At 36.4% G+C, this 20,788-nt stretch overlaps 1 protein-coding gene across 4 annotated transcripts in view; it reads right to left on the reverse strand.

Moving 5' to 3' along the window:
• Nucleotides 1-20,788, reverse strand: part of ADGRB3 (adhesion G protein-coupled receptor B3) — a 696,748-nt gene that overhangs the window by 47,190 nt on the left and 628,770 nt on the right. For 3 of the 4 annotated variants that reach the window (XM_045803249.2, XM_087856972.1, XM_087856971.1), the window contains 6 exons: nt 19,534-19,684; nt 16,872-16,941; nt 14,294-14,360; nt 11,728-11,813; nt 4,679-4,777; nt 4,187-4,358 (listed from right to left, as the gene is read on the reverse strand). In XM_045803249.2, coding sequence (XP_045659205.1) covers nt 4,187-4,358; nt 4,679-4,777; nt 11,728-11,813; nt 14,294-14,360; nt 16,872-16,941; nt 19,534-19,684 — 645 coding nt within the window. The remainder of the gene's footprint in view (nt 1-4,186; nt 4,359-4,678; nt 4,778-11,727; nt 11,814-14,293; nt 14,361-16,871; nt 16,942-19,533; nt 19,685-20,788) is intronic. The other variant, XM_087856973.1, reaches the window with a different exon arrangement.

Raw genomic sequence — 20,788 nt, forward strand, 5'->3', positions numbered from 1 at the left:
GTCTGTTTTATATATTCACAATCACGTGCTTGTAAATCATTTTATCAGTATTCTTTATGGAAATAAGACCAAATTGGAAATTGGAAGGAAAAAAAAGGCAGAGGGGAATGAGAGGAAGAAAGGAGGGAAAAGAAAGGAAGGAAAGGAGGGAGGGGGGAAGGAGGGAGAAAAGGGAGGAAAGAAGAAAGGAAGGAAGGAAGGAAGGGAGGAAGGAAGGGAAAGCTGTTCATGTTTATTTCAAGCACTTTGTTACAAAATTGCTTCCCAGGTTTGGAAGAAGATTCTGGGACCTCATCTGGTGCAGCCCAGACCTCCTGCCTGTGCTGGGGAAAGAGAAAAGAGGAGCTTGGCCCTTCTACCGCCACTACAGAGCAACCGCAGGACCCTCAGGTACTGATACAACAAAGTCGTCCATTTAAGCACTTGCCTCCTTCCTTCCATTTGGTGAAAGGATTTTATTGTAGCTTATTTTGTATCGCAATCTTGTTATTTTCCCCCTCTGACATTAGGCTGTAAGATTGTCTTAGAGCCAGGCACAGCCAGACACAGGAGAGATGAGAAGAATGTGCAGGCACCAAGAAAGTGGTTTCCTAGCAACAGTAACTATTTCAAAGGTTTCATAACTTGTGTAGTTTGAATTTCCATAGCAATGTGGAGAATAGTAAATAGTGGATGTCGTTATGTGCTTAATGCAAATGAATTCTAATCAAGGAATGACGAACAAATGAAGGAAGCATCTATATTTATTCTATTAGATTCTGTCTTATTAGGTATTATACACATTAGCTTCCAAGATCTATGTTTTGTTGCTGAAAGTAATGTGTGATAAATCATTTGGTTTAATTTTTTTTCTTCTTACTCTTTTTTTTTTTGTTTTGTTTTCTCTTTTGTCAGAGGCATCTACTAAAGCAATTTAATAGAGTTGCTCCAGAAGACAAAACTGTATTTTCAAGAATACAAACTTTATGAAATTTAAATACTGAGATGTCAATCTGGAGGTCACAACAAATTGTTATGCAAATAATCAATTTGCTTTTTTTTTTTTTTTTAAAGTGGAATATAATTGAGTTGGCAGAACCAAAGTGATCATTTCTCCCTTCCTTTCTGACTTGAAATGATTTGGTTTTAAAATTGGATCCACTAAAAGCAAAGGCACATTTAGAATAAATCAAGCCCCATACACATCACATTTAAAATGCCAGTTATACTATTCCGTTTCTTTTCTCCTTCTTTAACTGCAAGGCTATATTCCTCCCTTGTGTACACCCACCTCCTTCACAGGAAGATTGCAAAAGTAAATATAGGAAAAGAATTCATATTGGAAGAATCATTAAAGACTACAAATGACCCAATTATGTTACTGCATGTCAAAAATACACAGAAATAAAAATGTGTATCTGTATCCAGTCTCTCTCTAAACTGAAGGAAATATTTTTTACATTGCTTATACATTTTTAATAAAGAAAAATCCATACAAATCATCTTGGGTTATTGTGAAAAATACTTTAAGTGAAAAAAGCAGTAGAGGTAAAATTGTATTCCCAAGATCTCCTACGGGATTATCAGGCAGTTTGCTAGGAGTCATTACCCAGTATTTTATAGGTAGCTATCTAGACCATTCGCTTTGGTGTATTTTTATGGAGCGTCTGTTCACAGGAGACACTGAGGATATGGGAAGATGCTCCTATTCTCTTGGACTGTGGTTAATGTTAGTACAGTGTGATCACAGGTAATATGAGACAGACCTATTGCTGGGTGTGTTAGGCGATATGCAGTTAGAAAGTCAAAAAGAGTTTCTCTGAAGCCGGTGAGGCCGCCTTATGATGTGGTCCTTGGGATCTGCAAAACCCTTTTAAACAAGGTTCTTTTGGCTTTTCAGTAAAAACTTCCTTTGAGAAATTCTGAAAGAGCCTTGCCCTATACCTGACATCTACTCTGTGTACTTACAGCAGTGTTACAGGGTATTTTTAAGGTCAATGCAAAAATAATGGATATGTGATTTTTTGTTTCAGTTTTGGAATGACAGTGAGGACACTTTGCTATTAATTTATCAGCTCTAAAACTATTCAATGTGAACTAATCATTGAAAATGAACAATATTCATATTTTTACTCCCTATTAAAACAGAAAACATATATTTACAGATATCTATTTTAGCAGAAGCATTTATTATATGATTTGATTCAATTACCCTTAAATCATGTTTCTGACAGTTATTAGTCCAATTAGCAAGTATGAAAAAGTTCTGATGGAAAGAAATTTTTGTGCCAAATATTTTTCTTCATGTAAGCAGCAAAAATTTGATAATAAGCCATCAAAATATCTGTCACTTTAAAACCTGAATATTTTTAATATAGCCTAGGGCTATCTTCAAAGCTTATTTCTAAAGAAAAAGAAAGGCTTATTTAGATAAGATACTTTTCTCCTCTTTAACACCTACAGTGTTAATACCTTCTGAAAATTGCATAAATATATTATGTATCTTGCTTAAAACCTGCAACTGTTCATCCTTGTCAATCAAAAATGCATCATGTGTCTATTCGCTTAGAACAATTTTGTTACATAAACACATTATAGATAATATTAATGCAGAAGACCCACAAGATAGCTATATTTGGAGAAAAACATAGCCCTAAACTATTCAATTTAACTTTTACTTAATTTTGGCCTACAAAGAACTGAATACTTGCAAGATTTTTAATGCTAATATTCTAGGTAGAAATCCGTGATGAGGGAAGTAGAAGGCTTGACAACTGTAAGCTAAATCGGATTTTTAGATGATGAAATATTGCCTCCTTTGCAATGTGAAGTTACTCTTCTTTTCATCATATAATGTTCTTAGAATACACGTGTGGGTTTACTGCTGACACCTGTACCTTACTGAAGCAGCTCAGAAATACTGTTCTCCCCATCTGGTAAATCAGGTAAAAACCTGTGGTTGGCTTCACATATCACTGTAAACACTGTGTGGTGTGCAGTCATATGCACATTAGTCTTTTTGCAATGTGCACATCATAATAAAGTTCTCAAACAAGCTGGATAATGCGAAATGACAGTGTAGACCATTTCCTCAAAATGACTAGCATGGCACTGTGTCATTGTGTCTTAGTTACCACCGTCCCCAGAGTAAACACAAAAATGACTCATAAACCTTGTAAACACTGTGTCAGTGCTTGCAAGCACTCAGCATAATTTTGGCACTAGCTGGAAAACAGTATTTTCTTGCTAAACAACTCACATCCAACATCTGTCCTGCTCAGTGGATCGGGCGCAGGTCAGTGTCTCAGCTCCTGAAGGAGGACTTGTTTTCCTCACAGCTGGCAGGAAACCTCAACCATGACCTGGAGAAATGCTGTGATTATAGATCTATAGCTCCTGGGAACAGTTACTGACTTTCGTGCTCCATTGTGTCCATTGTATAAACATCCATCACAAAATCATTCACCTTTAGCAACCTGAATTTAGTATAGAGACACCAGAACTGATCAGTAATCTTCAACATTTTCTATCTAAAATGAAATTAGTTAAGTATGAAGGAATGGGATATGCTGGGTGCAGAACTTGGGAACGGGTTTAAGAGATATCATTGCGTTATGAGTATGAACTATGCCTATTAAAAATATGCCACCCCACCCTCTTATCCATTAGTGTCTCTAACAGACTTCTCTCCACTTAATGACGTCTCCTGACTCTACTCTCCCTGGTTCCTGGGACCCCGGAAGCATCTTCTCTTGCACAGTCCCATCTGTTTTAACTGTCACTTTCGGGGTCCAAGAAGCCCTCCTGAACTATCCCTTCAAGTTTCCCCTTTAGCTTTGACTTTCCAATGGTTGTCTTTAGAGGAGATGATTTTTATTTTATTTATTTTTTTAAAGATTTTATTTATTTATTTATTTGACAGAGAGAGAGAGAGATAGAGACAGCCAGTGAGAGAGGGAACACAGACAGGGGGAGTGGAAGAGGAAGAAGCAGGCTCCCAGCGGAGGAGCCTGATGTGGGGCTCGATCCCATAACACCGGGATCATGCCCTGAGCCGAAGGCAGATACTTTATGACTGCGCCACCCAGGCGCCCCTAGAGGAGATGATTTTAATCTGAAGATATTAAAATAAAAGATCTTATTTGTTAACAAGGAAAATATTCATCTAACCATCACCCTTCTCTGCCAGAGGAATTCCCTTTCTTACCTCTCTCCGAAGAATGCAGTGGACCATGACGATCACAAAACCTTGTAGTGAATCAAACACGGCAAAAAGTATTTGAAACAATATGGAGCGTTTGTCTGTCATGGCCAGAACTGCAGACATCCACGTCAGAGCCAGAAGGGGCAACACCACGCAGGAACTCCAAAGAGATGCCCTGTTGAGAGACAGAGAGAGCAACATTACGTAGCTGCGTGTCATGCCCCAGGCGATAACCAAACCCCCGTTCAACAAAGCATTCTTGGATGTGGCACCAAGACCGTTAACTTGGAGACCATAAAGCAGATAACATTGCATAGTTTTATTTATGTTTTTATAGCCAATCCCACAATAGTTATAAAGGCAGTTGCCAATTATAAATATTTAAGTATGCTCTTAGCTCCAATAATAGCAAACCTTTTTTTTTTCCACAATAGCATTTTCTCACATGCACTGTAAAAGATTTGTAACAAGAAGATGTAAATGATTGGGACTAACATGGCGTTACTGGCGGTGGTGGCTGACAAAGCTGTTGTTGAAACTACTCCACACTTGGCACATTTGAGCGTCAAACCGCTATGAGGCTCACTCATCTGACTGCAAACAAACAGAACACCCACAAAAAGAACAAAATATTGAATTGTCACCAAAAAAAAAAGTTGCTGCTGCAAGTTAGCTTTTAAATACGATTTCATACAGAAAAGTTTATTTATCAAAGATGAATGCTCAAGGTTGTTTTAAAGATGCAATTACACTACACATTATTTTTGTAACATTTACCTTTTAATAAGATGGGCCTTTGTTACATGCAAAGCATATTTCCATCAATTACATCATAAATGGCCCTGTGTCTACAGTTCAAAATTGTCTGATACATTGAGTTAAACATAAGCATGTGCTTGTGTAGACATACAGTGAAAACCCTTTATTCAGACCCCTGATTATCAAACACATCAGGACTCCTAGCTTCGAAGATTTTCATTGTCATTTGCAGAAGGCACATGATACCAGTTAAAACCTTCTGAAATGTAAACATGTATATCAGAAGTCCAGTACAAGAAGATATATATTTTAGGCCTTTAATCGTTTGTGGGAGATGCAGCCTTTATCTCAACAGATTCATATTTCGAAATTTCTCACAGCATCAATGTATTATCCACAATTTAGGATGATCTGAATATAGGGGCTGATGAAATTTGATGAAATATTAGTTTATAATAAAAGGGATGATAATTTAATGCTTTAATAAAACACACTGAACATTAAGCTCAAAATATTCTTTCTAAACATTTTTTCATAGACTCCAATCCAACAGCATTTAAATGGTCTATTCTAGTCTGGAGGATTTTGCAGGTAAACTCAGATTCAAATAATTCAGATTTAACCTACTTATCATACAAGCAAAGCCATGCTACACAGAAAAACTTTGTACACACTTTACATTTAGAAAAGAGTCCCCTGAAAATGATTGGTTTATTAGAACATAACTCTCTCATGAAAAACCAAAAAGAAATTACTTGAATCAAAGTTCAAAACATCTTGAAATAATTTTCTGTGGTATACTTCTCTTGTCCATTCTCTTGTGGCGCTAATGTCTAAAATGTATGCTTTCCCAGTAGGTTTTTTCAAAATAATATTTAGTAGACAGGTATGTAATAAAAGTGGTGGGACAGAGAAAAATCATATCATCATAATTCAGAATGTCTGGTTTCTTCTAAAGAAGTGCACTCATTTGTGAACAGTGCTTGGATGAGATAATAAACCTGAAAGCTATTAAGTAGATTGATTGATCAGTAGACCCCGGGAGAAAAATCAAAGCTTTTAGAGTTAGATGTGAGGGTGGGGAAATATGATACTAAATCATTCATTTTACTGATTCAACCCAGGACCTATCTCCTAGTACATGAGACCAAACTCTTCACAATAACAAGTAAGCAATGGTCTATCCAGTTTGGATCCTGAGTGCCTCAACGGGCATGCCAGTGTGTTTGAACCTACTCCCAGGAGTGCCCGTCTACAGCAGTGTTCTCCACAGTGGCTGCACAGCAGATATATAGACCCAACCCCAAAGACTCCAATTCGGTGGGGCTTAAGCATCTGTGCATTTTTTTTTTAAGATTTTTATTTATTTACTTACTTGAGAGAGAGAGAGTATGTGTGCGTGCAGGGGAGGGGCAGAGAGGGAGGGAGAGGGTGAGAGACTCTCAAGCAGACTCCACTAGAGCCCACCCGCGGGGCTCAATCTTCCGACCTGAGATCATAACCTGAGTTGAAACCAAGAGTTGGATGCTTAATCAACTGAGCCACCCAGGTGCCCCACACATCTGTGTTTTTTAAAGCCCTGTAGATTATTCTGATGAAAAGCAGGAATGCACACAACTGCCCCAGCTATATTATTTGAGTATCTTCAATTTTGTTAAGCTCCATCAGATTAGTATTAAAAAGGCATGACTGAGCTACTGTTTCCTTTATCAGAGAAGATATGCTATTTGGTATTTGTGCTTTGAACAAAAATGTGGCTATCTTTCTCAATTTAAGGACACTGTCTCTAGGCTCTAAAACGAGACTGAAAAGCCAAAGATGACTAAAAATCAATTTTAGTTTAGTACACAATATAAACAAGTATTTTAGGCCTAAAAAAAACTAATTTGATCTAGGTATGGGTTTTCCTGAAAATAAACATTAAGCCAGTATTTGAAATGCTTATTTCTCTTTGAGACTGATTTGTGATTGACTAAAAGGCCTACACATACTTCTCTTAGAGCTAACTGTTGAAAACAATGCTTGGTGTTAACTGGTTGGACACTTTTAGAATTCCATTATTAGATGTATATGGAGCAGAGGAAAGATAGGTTACCCAAGGGAGATAGGATATTTTTCCCTAGTCTGTATGACCACTACAGAATTAATACAGTATGAAGAACACATAGTCTAAATACTAAACAGGGTTGCTGCAATGGGAAATAAAATTTTATTTCTTTGTTACAGGGGAAATTATATACCTATAAAATAAAACATGCTAACAGTTAAAAAAAATTGAATTTCCCATAAGTTCTAATGTTGCCATATCTAGCAGGGCACCAGGTTATTCTGTCTAACTCCTGCAGGGTCTTGGAGTCTACAAACTTCCCTTCCTAATTTTCTTTTTCCTTTGCTTAGGGAAAAAAATTGTCTGATTGGTTCATTGTTGATACTATGTAAAATTCCCTGAAAAGAAAATACTCCCTTTCCCTTTGGAAAAAATCTCATGATATTTGTACAACACCCTGGTAGTTTCCTTAACTTCAGGTAGACGAGATAAAGCAATTCAAAATAGTAGATAAGAAAGTTCCATTGCAAGAAAAGAGAAAAAAATGAAATATTCTGCTTGAGATATTTGTTAACAAGTAAAATATTCATATTTGAATATATATGCCATTTTATCTTTTCATTCTTTCCAATTATTTTGTATAAGATGTATTAATTGCAATCAATCCCTCTTTGGTAAGTATATTTCAGGTATTGGAAAAACAATATAATTTGGGTATTATAAAACTTGTCAAGCTATTGTATATTTCTTAAATATTCATTCACTCATTCTTTTATAAATATTTACTGAACATAAACTATTGCTTGGCAGTTTCTAATAATTATAAAAAGGAGGAAACAGGAACAAAAAAATGGGAAGAGGAATATATTGATTCTAAATAATGGTCAATGTTTAAAAAAACACTTGATATCTAGATGTTTTCAACCTGAAATGGTCAATATTTATAATTAGGAACATCAATTGTTAAGTTAATTAGCTTCTTGCTCAATGTTTCTTTAGTTAATTCTGATTATTTATTGTTCACCTAAATCTTTATGACTGTCCTCACTGATTCTCTGCGAACCAAAAATAGCTTCAGATACCTTATCTTCTAAAAAATTTCCTTCAATCACACTTCAAAATAGCAAATTTCAATCTATACATACATAGGCAAAAATTCCATTTTATACTATAGAAAAAAGTTCTTAAAACCTAGATCATTAACTTGTTGATAATTCTTTTCTGCTTTGAACAGTAACCAGTGTTCTCCTTTTATAACACATATTAACATTTCTATTTCTCCAACTTAGACCTTTGAACTGGAAAAACACGGACTCAATTTTGCCAGTAAAACAGATGTAGCTTCTAATATTTTCATCAATAGATGTTTTAAAATTAATATGCAGATTAAAGTGGGTAATTTCTAAATTCATAATGTGACAATTCTGTCATTTCTCTTAAATGTATGTTATCTTCCACAAAGAGCTATGTGAATCAAACTGGATATTACATATGATTAAATGAGAAAAAAAAGACCGACTGCAAATTTAATAAATCCTTAGCATTATACTCATTCTGATGACCTCATCTCTCTTTTTTTGACCTTAATGTCATGAATGGCGGAATCACAGATGCTTGACTGACAGAAGTCAGGGTCATTTGAAAACAATCTATTTTCTTCATTTAATGCATCATAACAATAGCCACCATTTGTTGAATGAGTGCTTGCTATTGGCTATTCTAATGAATCCTCTGTACGCATTATATTTCATATACTCTATGATGAGGCAAAAATTATTATCCCCATTTCACAGGTGAGAAGACTGAACTCCAGAATAACAAAATAAAATAACATGCTCAAAACACACACAGTCAGTAAACTGCAGAGCTAGATACTGAGTATGGCTTTGTTAAAAATATTTTTTACCTCAAGGCTTTATCCTAACCACTAAACTTCCATCCCTACAACTAAAGAAATATATGTGTGTGTGTCTGTGTGTGTGTATATACACAGAAACACAAGTTTATGCCACTAGTGACAGAACCGAGTTTCTATACCCCATATTCAGTATGATCAATTTATTCTTACATGATTAATCTGGACAGAAATACTGAAGCTATTGTTCCAATGCCAACCATACATGGCAGACTAACAAGAGTAATAGTGTGAAAGCTTCAAGTTCAAATGGTACAGAAAGCTCAGTGTCTGTGCAAGTTCAAGTTTACCTAGTTGAAGATGCTACGAAGACTCATCTGAAGTGAAAAAAAAGTCTCTAAGTGGGAAGTGATGTCCCCCTTTGGAAGGAACCTCCAATGATGTTTTTATTACACCATGGCAGTTCTAAAGCTTGATATGAATGATATCAAATTTTTATATTCAGAGCATTTTACTAGTCTTTTTTTGAATTTTATTTTTTAAAATTTTTAATTAACACATAATATATTATTGGTTTCAGGGGTACAGGTCTGTGCTTCATCAGTCTTACAAAATACACAGCACTCCCCACAACACATACCCTCCCCAATGCCCACCACTCAGCCACCCCATCCTTCCACCCCCCACCCCTCCAGCAACCCTCAGTTTGTTTCCTGAGATTAAGAGCCCCTTATGGTTTGTCTCCCTGTTTTCATCTTGTTTCATTTTTTCCTCTCTTCCCTATGATCCTCGGCCTTGTTTCTCAAATTCCACATATCAGTGAGATCATATAATAATTGTCTTTCTTTGATTGACTTATTTCACTTAGCATAATACCCTCTAGTTCCATCTATGTCATTGCAAATGGCAAGGTTTCATTTTTGATGGCTGCATAGTATTCCATTGTGTGTGTGTGTCTGTGTGTGTCTGTGTGTGTGTGTATCACATCTTCTTTATCCATTCATCTGTCAATGGATATCTGGGCTCTCTCCACAGTTTGACTATTGTGGACATTGCTGTTATAAACATTGGGGTGCAGCTGCCCCTTTGGATTACTGTATTTGTACCTCTGGGGTCAATACCCAATAGTGCAGTTGCTGGGTCGTATGGTAGCTCTATTTTCAACTTTTTGAGGAAGCTCCATACTGTTTTCCAGAGTGGTTGCACCAGCTTGCATTCCCACCAACAGTGTAAGAGGATTCCCCTTTCTCCACATCCTTGCCAACATCAGTCGTTTCCTGAATTGTTAATTTTAGCCATTCTGACTGGTGTGAGGTGGTATCTCATTGTGGTTTTGATTTGTATTTCCCTGATGCCATTTTACTGGTCTTTTAAGGGGAAACAATACCTACATTACCTTACCATATAAATCATTACATAGATTATAGAAACATAAAACACTTAAAATTCTCACTGGTCAGTGATCAAATATTGTGACTATTAAATAATAAGTTACTAAAGAAATAACAATTGCAGAGTAAGTTTTGAATGAAAGTACAATTAAATAGAGAGGAGAAAGCTATAAAGTTTTTATAAGAAAAGATACAAAGGGAAATTCAAAAGCATTAATATTTCCAAATTCCTACAAATTTATATGATGAGGTGACCATGTAACCTTACAAAGCTATCAACCCACTTATGAAATGTTATTAGTCATTAAATGTGGTGATATCATAGTGACAGTAAAATTAAAGGAGATGCTTTTCTAAATTTTTTAAGTGGTTAAAATGTGCAAGTGAAAATTATGAATAAGTCTTCCTAGCAAGTTATAGTCAAAACATCATAAAGAATGAAAATATATGACAAGAATAATGTTTCATAAGTGATTATTTCATGTGAAGAAATTTTCTGAAATACACAATTAATCAGAGAAAATGTAGTGTTTTTGCTAGTACGGTTTGCTTGTCTTAATTCAGTTGTGTCACACACTGACATGTTCAGTCTACCCTCCTGTTCCTTTGTGATCCAAACTAGGGGGCCTTGCTCACCTAAAAATAAGTATTTTCATATTGATTCAAAGGGGCACCTGCACCCAATGTTTAAAGCAGCATTATCAACAATAGCCAAATTATAGAAAGAGCCCAAATGTCCGTCAACTGATGAACGGATAAAGAACACACACACACACACACACACACACACACACACACACAGCGGAATACTACTCAGCCATAAAGAGAATGCACTCTCTCTATTTGCAATGACATGGATGGAGTTAAAGTGTATTATGCTAAGCAAACTAAGTCAGAGAAAAGACAAATACCAATTCACTCATATGTGGAATTTAAGAAACAAAACAAACGGACATGGGGAAGAAAGGAAAAAAAGAGAGAGAGAGAGAGAGGCAAAGCCTAAGAGACTCTTAACTATTGAGAACAAACTGAGGGTTGCTGGAGGGGAGGGGAGAGGGGAGATGGCATAGCCAGGTGATGGGTATTAAGGAGGGTACTTGTGATGAGCACTGGGTGTTATATGTTAAGTGATGAATCACTAAATTCTACTCCTGAAACCAATGTTACATTGTGTGTTAACTAACTAGAATTTAAATAAAATCTTGAAAAGAAAAATAAAGTTTTTTAAGTCCAGCCTTAACATTTCATCTTTTTATCTTACAAACAGGCAATATGCACAAACAAATCCAGACTTTCTTAATGGTCATTCAAATTATTTTTAGATATTGGTCGCATTACTTAAGAACAGCACACTGAAAACTTGAATGGCAGAATCTACCAGACACACTGGTTCCTCAGGAACGAAATTCAAGGCACAGTTAAAATGCAATCTGGAATTGGAATGTGGGATTCACTGGTAAAGAACCTTCAAAATCCACCAATTGCAGCTTACCCGGCTCTGTGTTTGAGCTTTTTATCTAGGATCCCATCTCTGGAAACAAGTTTATTAAATACCAAAATGCCAATCACCATGTTGACCTGTCAAACAGAAACAAAGGTTGACCTTTCAATGATATTGAAGGGAATCAGGTCCCCTTTTCTCCTGAAAACCCTCTTTTATTAATTTATAACCATTTCCAAATTCTGAACTCACAATGGTAGTGATATAAAGCACCTATCAAGTATTTTATAAGTGCATCACGGAACAGAACAATTTAACAGCGGTGTGTTACTTTTAAGTTTTAAAGAACATTAAGTACATTTTATTTCCATGCTTTGCAGTTAACACTGAGGAAATCACCATCTAATTGTCTAACTTTTAAATGGTGCCCTACTATGCCAATCTGGCATTCTAAGTCACCCCGATTAAAATCAATTGGCCAAATGAGTTTTCCCTTATGAGAGTGAAAAGATTTTCAGTCTCACGGTGAGACTAGGTTGAGTCCTGGCAGCCAAAGGTGTTAAGGTGTCATTGTCCCCAGCAAGGAGAACAAAATGCCTACATTCCTCAGACTGTGCAGCTGTTTCTCCCGTGGGTGGAGCACATTTTGATGAAGGACGCTTCTCTAGACAAAGAGGAAAGCCTATTCAACTCGCCAGAATCCTTTAAGAGACGGACACTAACACCAGTTCTTATGATGTGCTCTACCGAACACTTCTCAGCATTTTCTGAGACTCTCTTATTCTCACTTAAAAGGTCTTTTGCATAAAACATCTGAAATGAAATCACACATATTTTTCTTTCTCAAGTAAAATTGTAAAAAGCTGTAGAGATAGCTGCGGTCTATTTGTAGCAGCTTATTATGATGAGTGCCCACAGTTCTCTAACCTACCAGCACTTCCTGATAAAGGAATCCAGTCCAACGCGGAAACCAAGATCATCAAGGAAAAATATTTTCTTCCTTTTGCCTTCCTGACCCTTACCCTCCATGATCAACAGAATCCCGGTGCATCCCCCAATGCAAATGGTGAAGCCTTTACATTGAAACCAGCAGTTCACAAAAATCTGTTTTAAATTAAACAGGATGGCTAGTGTAAAAAAAAAAAAAAAAAAAAGAAAGAAAGAAAAAATTCCATTTCCCCAGCACACTGGCCAGATGAAATATAGAGCTGAAATCTGTTTAACTTCTGGTATAAGGAAGATCCAAAGCAGCTGTTAGGTAGAGACTTAGGAGTTGTCACTCTTCAGAGGTTCCCTGGCAAGATACCACCTGATCGAAAGAAAGACTTACTCATCTCCACATTCCTCATTATACGAACTAAGAGAAAAAAAGTGTATTCCGTGGACTCTATTAATCTACAATTTAATCATGAGGGAATCCATCACTACTCCAAAGACCATACTTTGGTTTTTCAATTACACACATCCTCTTTGTTTCTCCATTTTAGGGTTATATGTATATTAACTTAGTAGCTCAGGGAAATAATTATGTTGATTAAGTAAGAATTCAATGCAGCAGACAAAAATGTGTCTAATAGTTTCAATTTCCCTATGCTCTTCTCTAACACTCATGCCTAGATTTTTTTCTTGTGAATCATGCACAGTTTCTGCTCCCTGTCATAGTTTAGAGGAGGGAGAGCAAACTTTAAAGAAAGAAAAAGTCATATAGTTATTAAGAAAGATATGGCTAGCTTCTAGTTTAATGAATTGTTCAAGAGACCAAAGGGTGATTTTCCAATTAGAACTCTAATTGCACAGCAATGTGGATCTTTGTATTTAATTCAGACCATTTTTCCCCCTTGCATTTTCATTTAAGGATTTATTAGGCAAGAAAGATTTGCAATGAATAATATCAGAGTGAGGGAAAGACAGGCCAATTGGTAGAAAATTTTCAGGTTCCCATGATTCCAAAAGGAAACACCTTAAATCCTTATGCATAAAATATGGCAGGGGCTCTCAACTGGGGGTGATTTTTGTCCACAGGGAATATTGGGCAATGTCTAGAGACATTTTTTATTTTTACCAACTTGACGTTCCTACTGGTGTCTAGTAGGGAGAGCTCGGGGATGCTGCTGAACATCCGAAAATAGAGAGGACAGCCCCACAACAAAGAAATAGCTTGTCCAAAGCGTCGGTGGCACTGATGCTGAGAAACTCTGACATCTGCACATGTATTTTCGTGTTGATATTTGACAGCAGGCCGTGCTTATCAAGATTAAGAGATCGTTAACAACGATGTCCATCATACAGAATAGTGTGAGGTGATAGGATAATAAACTTGGTACATTAATGGGGAAGAATTTCTTGAAACTTACTTGACCTTCTTCACAAATGTGAAATTACTGTAAGAGAAATCCCATACTCCCATGTTTAATAGTCTTTGGTCTTCAAATTAAGAATACTTTAGAGTAATAGAGGACTAAACAGCAGTTGGTATTCAAATTTAAGTAATAACTGATAATTAACAAGACACTGAACTTTAAAACTTCAACGCAACAAATACAAAACCGTCACTCTAATTGAAGCGAAGTAGTCCTTCTTGGCTAAGAAAACAAAAGAAGCGGATGGTGATGTTTACCAGGACAACAGCGGCTGCAGGTCCAACGAATGCGTAGAGCAGTCCTCCTTCAAGAGAGAGCCAGCAGCTAAAATAACATCAGATAAAAACTAACAAAAATTAGTGATAAGTGTTAAACCACTCAAGGATGACACAAATTACTTGAATTATGTACTTAACGTTTGAATTCTGGCACATTTCAAAGGCTTGTAATTAAAAACGCATGAGGAGATGTGGAAAAAAGCTAAAATTAGAGCATTTCATGGGTGAGAAATACTATATACCTTTCACAGAAAAGAAACCTTTATTATAAGGCCTTACTCTCAGGCAGCTAAACCATTTTAGACAAAGTACTCTTGCGGTGAGATTTTTATATTGACTTTCCGTACAAAGGTGACTATTACGTAAGTTTTGTAAAATGCTGCTTTATATCCATTATGAAAATTTTCAAATACTCTTTTAAGCAAGAACAGCATGCTTTTAGAGTCTTGCATATGTCATTTATGGGTTCTTCCTTGAGGCCACTGAGATATTGGGAGAAATTGGTTTAAAAGCCATCATTGCAGGGAATGGATAATCTATATTTTCTATTTATTTTCCTTCTGATTTTACTTTTGCCCCAGCCTACTAAGCAAATTCACTAAAGATGAGCTTTTGAATAAAAATAAGTGCAGCTGTGTTTATTTCAATTACTCAGTTCGCCAAGAGATTCAGGGTTACATTGCTTGAGACATGGTAGAGACATGGTAACCCATTTGAGGAAGAACGTTTGTCTTCTCACAGCAGAGGGCTAGAAGCAGACATGGGGCTTGACCCTGGAGGCTTTGCAAGGGGGTCCATCTGCGTGTGCATGGTCCAGGAGAGTCAATAGAAGGAAAAAGCCAGGAAATGTTTTATCTCTGCTGATGCAATGAGTCATGCCCACTATTCATGCACCTGTTTTTGGCATTTGACCCTGTCAATATTACTTCTAGGTCCACAGAATCAACATGCTGCCTCCAAAATTAACAACAATTAATAATAACTGTTCTCTATCTGTTCTAAGAATAAACTTTTCTATATTCGTTGTGGTGGTGGTTACCTGACTTAGGCATTTGTTAAACCTCACAGAACTATACACTGAACAGGGTGAATGTTAGTCTGCATAAATCATACCTTAATTAAAAATTTTAATCTAGTAATTATACACACACACACTTACCCACACATATATGCCAATACATGTATCAATGTATTCATGACACAAACGTGCCTGTATGTATGTGTGTACTCAAAGTCTGCACTTACTTATTTCTCTTCTCCACAGGAGTGGTCAGATAAAATTCTACTTTCCCACTTTGGGGTTGATAATTTAATATGTACTTTTTAACTAAAATACCTGGAGAAAATGCCTTTAGTCTGATGCCACACTGCAGTCAGTGTCTCTCACACTGCCACTACATTTCTACCACATTTTTGTGGGAGGTGAGCTTCACACTGATACGTCACTCATTATGTTGTATTCCGTCTTAATCATAAACTCCTTGAAAGTTGTACCATATCACCCATAATCCTGTGTTTTTCTACATCCCCAATACAGTGCCTTTCAAATACTGGGTTAATACCCAAAGAGTCCTACTGTTGTGAGAAGCAATGGCTTGAAGGTAACAGGGCTGAAGTAAGCACTACTCTACAACACGGACCATCAGGGAGTTTTTCCTGGTTGTGTGTTCATAATTCAGATTGCAGAAGAAAAACAAGTGTTCTAATGACACGAGTTCTTTAAATTCTTTGGAAATTTCTTTTGGATGGGCAGGTGACATGATGTCTCTTGGCCCAATGTTCATTTGGACGATCCCACCGGAAGGTCTAATTAGCAGTAATCCCTATCTCAAACCTGAAGACGAACAGAAAATCTCACTTAAAACTTTATGCTTCTAATAAGATGTGCACATCTTTCTCTATTTCTCAACTGCCTCCTCAGCTTCAAAGAGCAGATGAAGTAAAATATGAAAGCGTGTTGTTTTACATTTTAAATGTTAAACATAAACCTTACTTGTAAATTCTCTCACAGAATTTATCAGTATTACAGCTGTGATTAGGATGGGCTGATACCATAACCCTCTTTCTTCCCTCTAATTTCTCCCATAGCCGAGGCGTTTTCTACCATGTACTCTACTGATTCCCCTGATGTGTACATTTTTGTATTACCTTAACAGAGCAACAAAACTTGGACTAACATGACACAACTTGGTTGATACCGACATATATTCTCATCAGTGAAATCAGAAGCTCAGATCAGAGCATATATTAAAAGGTAAACGCCAAGGTTGGTCCCATTCTAAAACACACAAAGTAGACACTGGGACCTGTTGAAACGCACTGGTCTTATGAAGCAATGGGAAACCGAAACAAGGATTCTGCAGAGGGCTTTGGCATTTACTTCCTAACGCCTGTGCATTTAAGCTACTTTACACCATTCCACACTGATGCGATTTCTACCATCGTTAATGACTCAGTGACAAAATGCAAGCCATCAGCAGTGCCAACCAAGACTAATGACGCAGAGATGATGATTTACTTAATTATAAGCATGATTTATCACTGTGGATGGACTTACTAGTGATCAGTGCCATATCCTTTCGTCCTTGTGAAGCCTACTGATGTGGCCACTACTAACGCTGGTAAACCTGCAAGAAAAGCATTGTCACACTTCACATTCAGCCGTAACCACTGTGCACTCCGGCTCAAGAAAAGCTCGGACAGACTAAAAATGCTTACATTGGAGCAACTACCTTTGCATTAAGTCTTTCATAAAGTATGTTTCCCTTATAAAATTTCTTTCAAGTACAAAAATATGAAAGCGACAGCTGGTCTTTTAACTCAGTGTACTTCCCTAATGTTGCTAGGTTACCACCACGTTTGACATGGGCTTAAAGGAAACTAATAACAGAGATTTAGTATATCTTTTAAGTTATTTTTTCCCTAGGGGTTTACACTGTTATAAAGGAAATTTACAGTTATAAAATCAGAAAGGCAAAAAATGGATATTGTGCTGTGCTGGAAATCACAGAAGAGTGGAACATTCAGTTTGCCCCATATTGATTCTCATCAAGTTGTACTTACATAAGAGAAAAAAATAAATCATATCACATAATTCTTTCCTTATGATTTACTTAGAATAACAGGAATGTAGGATCAAGGTTAAGGGCCCTAAGGAATTAATTTTGGGGCCTCCTGATTATCTTCCTTTTAACAATCCTGAACGAAGTTCAGAAAATATATGACAGTTTCTCTTCATGGACTTCTAGGTAGGTATCTCTCCACACATTGCTTAGTCCCTCTTAGAATTCAATTGCCTGCATACCTGCACCAATACTGACCGAACATCTCTTAGTTTATATTTATATGAGTCACACTATCCTTACTCAAGTTCAGTGGAACGTCCCTGTGTTTTGGTGAACAGAGCTCAGTCTAATCTATCCTGTTTAATTATTTTCTTTTTTTTTTAAATTTTGATCATGACTTCTTTTCAGGAAGTTGATGTTTGCCTTTTCAGGTAGAAAAACCCATCATCTAATCACCTTCTTGAGTCCTTTCACCCATCTTCCTTCCTCCCCTCCTTCCTGCTATTCTCTTCTGTGAGTCTTTTCAGGTGACATCGTAGCCCTTCATGAGGTTTAATGACAAAAACTGTGAGGATCATCTCAGAGGGACGCATCATATTTTAAAAAGATATGTCTCCCCCACCCTGTATACACACATGAATATATATATATATATATATATATATATTTGACTTTTTGATTGATTAGACAGAGTTCATTAGAAAAAATTCTCTCCCGGGCATAGTTAAAGCATTAATAATCTTCATTCCGTACAATTTAGATTTTTTTCTGAATTTATTATGTTGTACTTTGCTGTAATGAAATTCATACACCACTAATCTGCCAACTCAGACTTCCTGATAGTCTAGCACCATCGGCTTAGCTTTTTTGCTACCCAGAGTAGTTTAAAATTATCTGTAAACTTGGAGAGCAGCTGTGAGTCCTCTCCTCAAGATCTTTGGTAACGACGTTATTAAATAAGCTAGTTACCAATCCCGAAAATTACCATTCTTTATACTTAGGGGAAGTCACTTACCTGGATTCTATATTTCTTGGATCTATGGCACTAATTCACGACAAAAGTGTTCCCTGATTCAATACCAGTCTATCTTTATAAGGTCTTTGACATGAAATCCAGACAAAAGTTTTATGAAAGTGTAAACAGAATACATTCTCCAATTTCTTCTTAATGGCTTTCCCACTTGCCTGTGCCAAGAGCCCTATGTTAATCACACATCTTGCTGAAACCTGATGGATAATCTTAAGTGATCTGGATCCCACCTTTTCCAGTATGAATTATTCTGTTATTGTAATTTTTTAAAATTTTCTGTTACTTGTAATTTTTCAGACGCCATAAAACATCCTATTCTCTAGTCTTCTGGTACGTTAGGTACTTGTTGTATATTTGGCCCAAAATTCCCCATTTTTTTTAAATTCAAGTCTTTCGAAACTCAAAGGCAAACATGACAAAATCCTGAGGTTTTCTGAAACTATTTTCTTAAATTAAACTAATTATTTCTAATTAAATTAAGCTAATTAATTCTAATTAAATATTAGAATTGGCCTTATGAAAAACACAGATCTTTAAGACATCCATTTTGTAAGGCAACTTGAGAGAAAATTTTCCTAATAAAGATAAGCAAATAATTAATTAATTCTCTGTCTGTCAACAATTCTGTTTCTCCTTTGAGGATCCTCTGACTAGCTGTGAGGTTTCATGCATTCACTACATGACTTTCTTCCTGTGACATGAATAGCTGTAGTCCTTAATTGCTTTGAACTCTCTTGGAACGGACTTCTCGAAGTTTTCTTATGGGAAGTACATGACTGGTGGACATGACGAGTACCTGTTTTGAGCCCTGAACATTTTAGAACATTTTGCGTTTTCAGGACATATTAGCAGAGAACACTTTGCTTTTCTGCCTGTAGCTGTCCCAGGATTCCTCTTACACCATTGCTTAACTGACTGGTTATGTGGTCATCCAGTATTTACTTCTTTTTAAAGCTCCAAATGTCCAAAGAATGTTAAAAAATGACCAGCTTCATATATTTCCACTTCTGTATATCAAATTGGACACAAAGAAAAGTAGCCTGGGGATAATCACACTTTACTGCTTCATTATGTGTTCAAAGTCATCTTAATAAGAGCATGAAAGGGTATATAAAAATGCTTACCCCATCCAAGGCACAAAAAACGTTTCCTTATAAGCCGTGTCCTAATTTTTCCAGTTACGGCCATATATGACTGCCACGCCTCAGTCAAAACCCAACAGAATGAAGCCAGGAAGAAAAAGTGCAAAAATGCTGTGGTGGTTGTGCAGATGCTCTGTGGAAACAAAGAAGACTCACACTGAATACGGTGGTGGTGGTGGGGGGGGATCAGGTGTACTCCAGGGGATTGTTAATCTTCAACGCATCGCTTTTATTTCAAATATCTACCTCTCCTGTGTGACAGAGTAATTATTTACAGAAATTAGGAACCCCGCAGTCTTCACGCTGTATACAATATCTATGATAGAAAAAAAAATAAGTCCTAATTCCATCTGCATGTTCAATTTTTTATGAGGAGAAGCCTGAATGTAAATTAAATCCCAAGGGACATTACAATTACTACTTACTACTTTACTTGAATTTTTTTTCCTGAAATGTAATTATGGGAATGGTCCTACCTTTGGTTTAATTTAAGTTACCGACATCTTGCATAATTCTTTGGGCTACATTCTTTATCCTTCCATTTTACCTGATAATTCTTTGTTGTTTTATCTGTAGTGATGTGAAGATTACATCCCAACAGCTATCCAAAAGGAAAAATTGCTTTTGTACCAGTGTGATATTCCTCGTGTAAGACCAAAGTATAAAATGGGATTTGGCTAGTAGCCTAGTACAAAAATAACATATGTATTTTAAAGTCCTTAATACATTGTTCAGTATTATTACATTACAATGTGTGTCCTAATCAAATCATTTTGAAAAGTTAATTGAGTCACTGGCAGTACACAGCCATGATTTCACAGGTATTTTACTTTAGGCAACTTCTTCATTCTGGAAGAGTGCCACCATTCGTTCCTTGTGACTCTTCCGTGAAGGTGAGCCGCTTCACTTTGGGGAGGGCGGCTACTTATTTCACTACTGGTCTAATGTCTTTGTGTACATCTTGTTCAAATGCAAGTCTTCATCAGTCAGAACCAGTAACTAAACTACTCTCTTCCTCTGTCCGTCTCCACCTTGCTACTTCCAGAAATTGAAAAGAGCAAACCTAGAACTAGAAAAAAAAAAATAATAAAAACTCATTAACAGAGAAATAAAAGTACAACACTCATCCTCCCACCTCCACTCCAGTATACTGCTAACGCAGAATATCTTTTTTAAAATTTTGGCTCAAATTATTCCTATTATTTGTTTATTCTGTTGAAATTCACCAGATGTTAAT

Source organism: Ursus americanus, chromosome 29 (assembly GCF_024610735.1).
Source record: "Ursus americanus isolate L20-20 chromosome 29, mUrsAme1.1.p, whole genome shotgun sequence".
NCBI lineage: Eukaryota > Metazoa > Chordata > Mammalia > Carnivora > Ursidae > Ursus > Ursus americanus.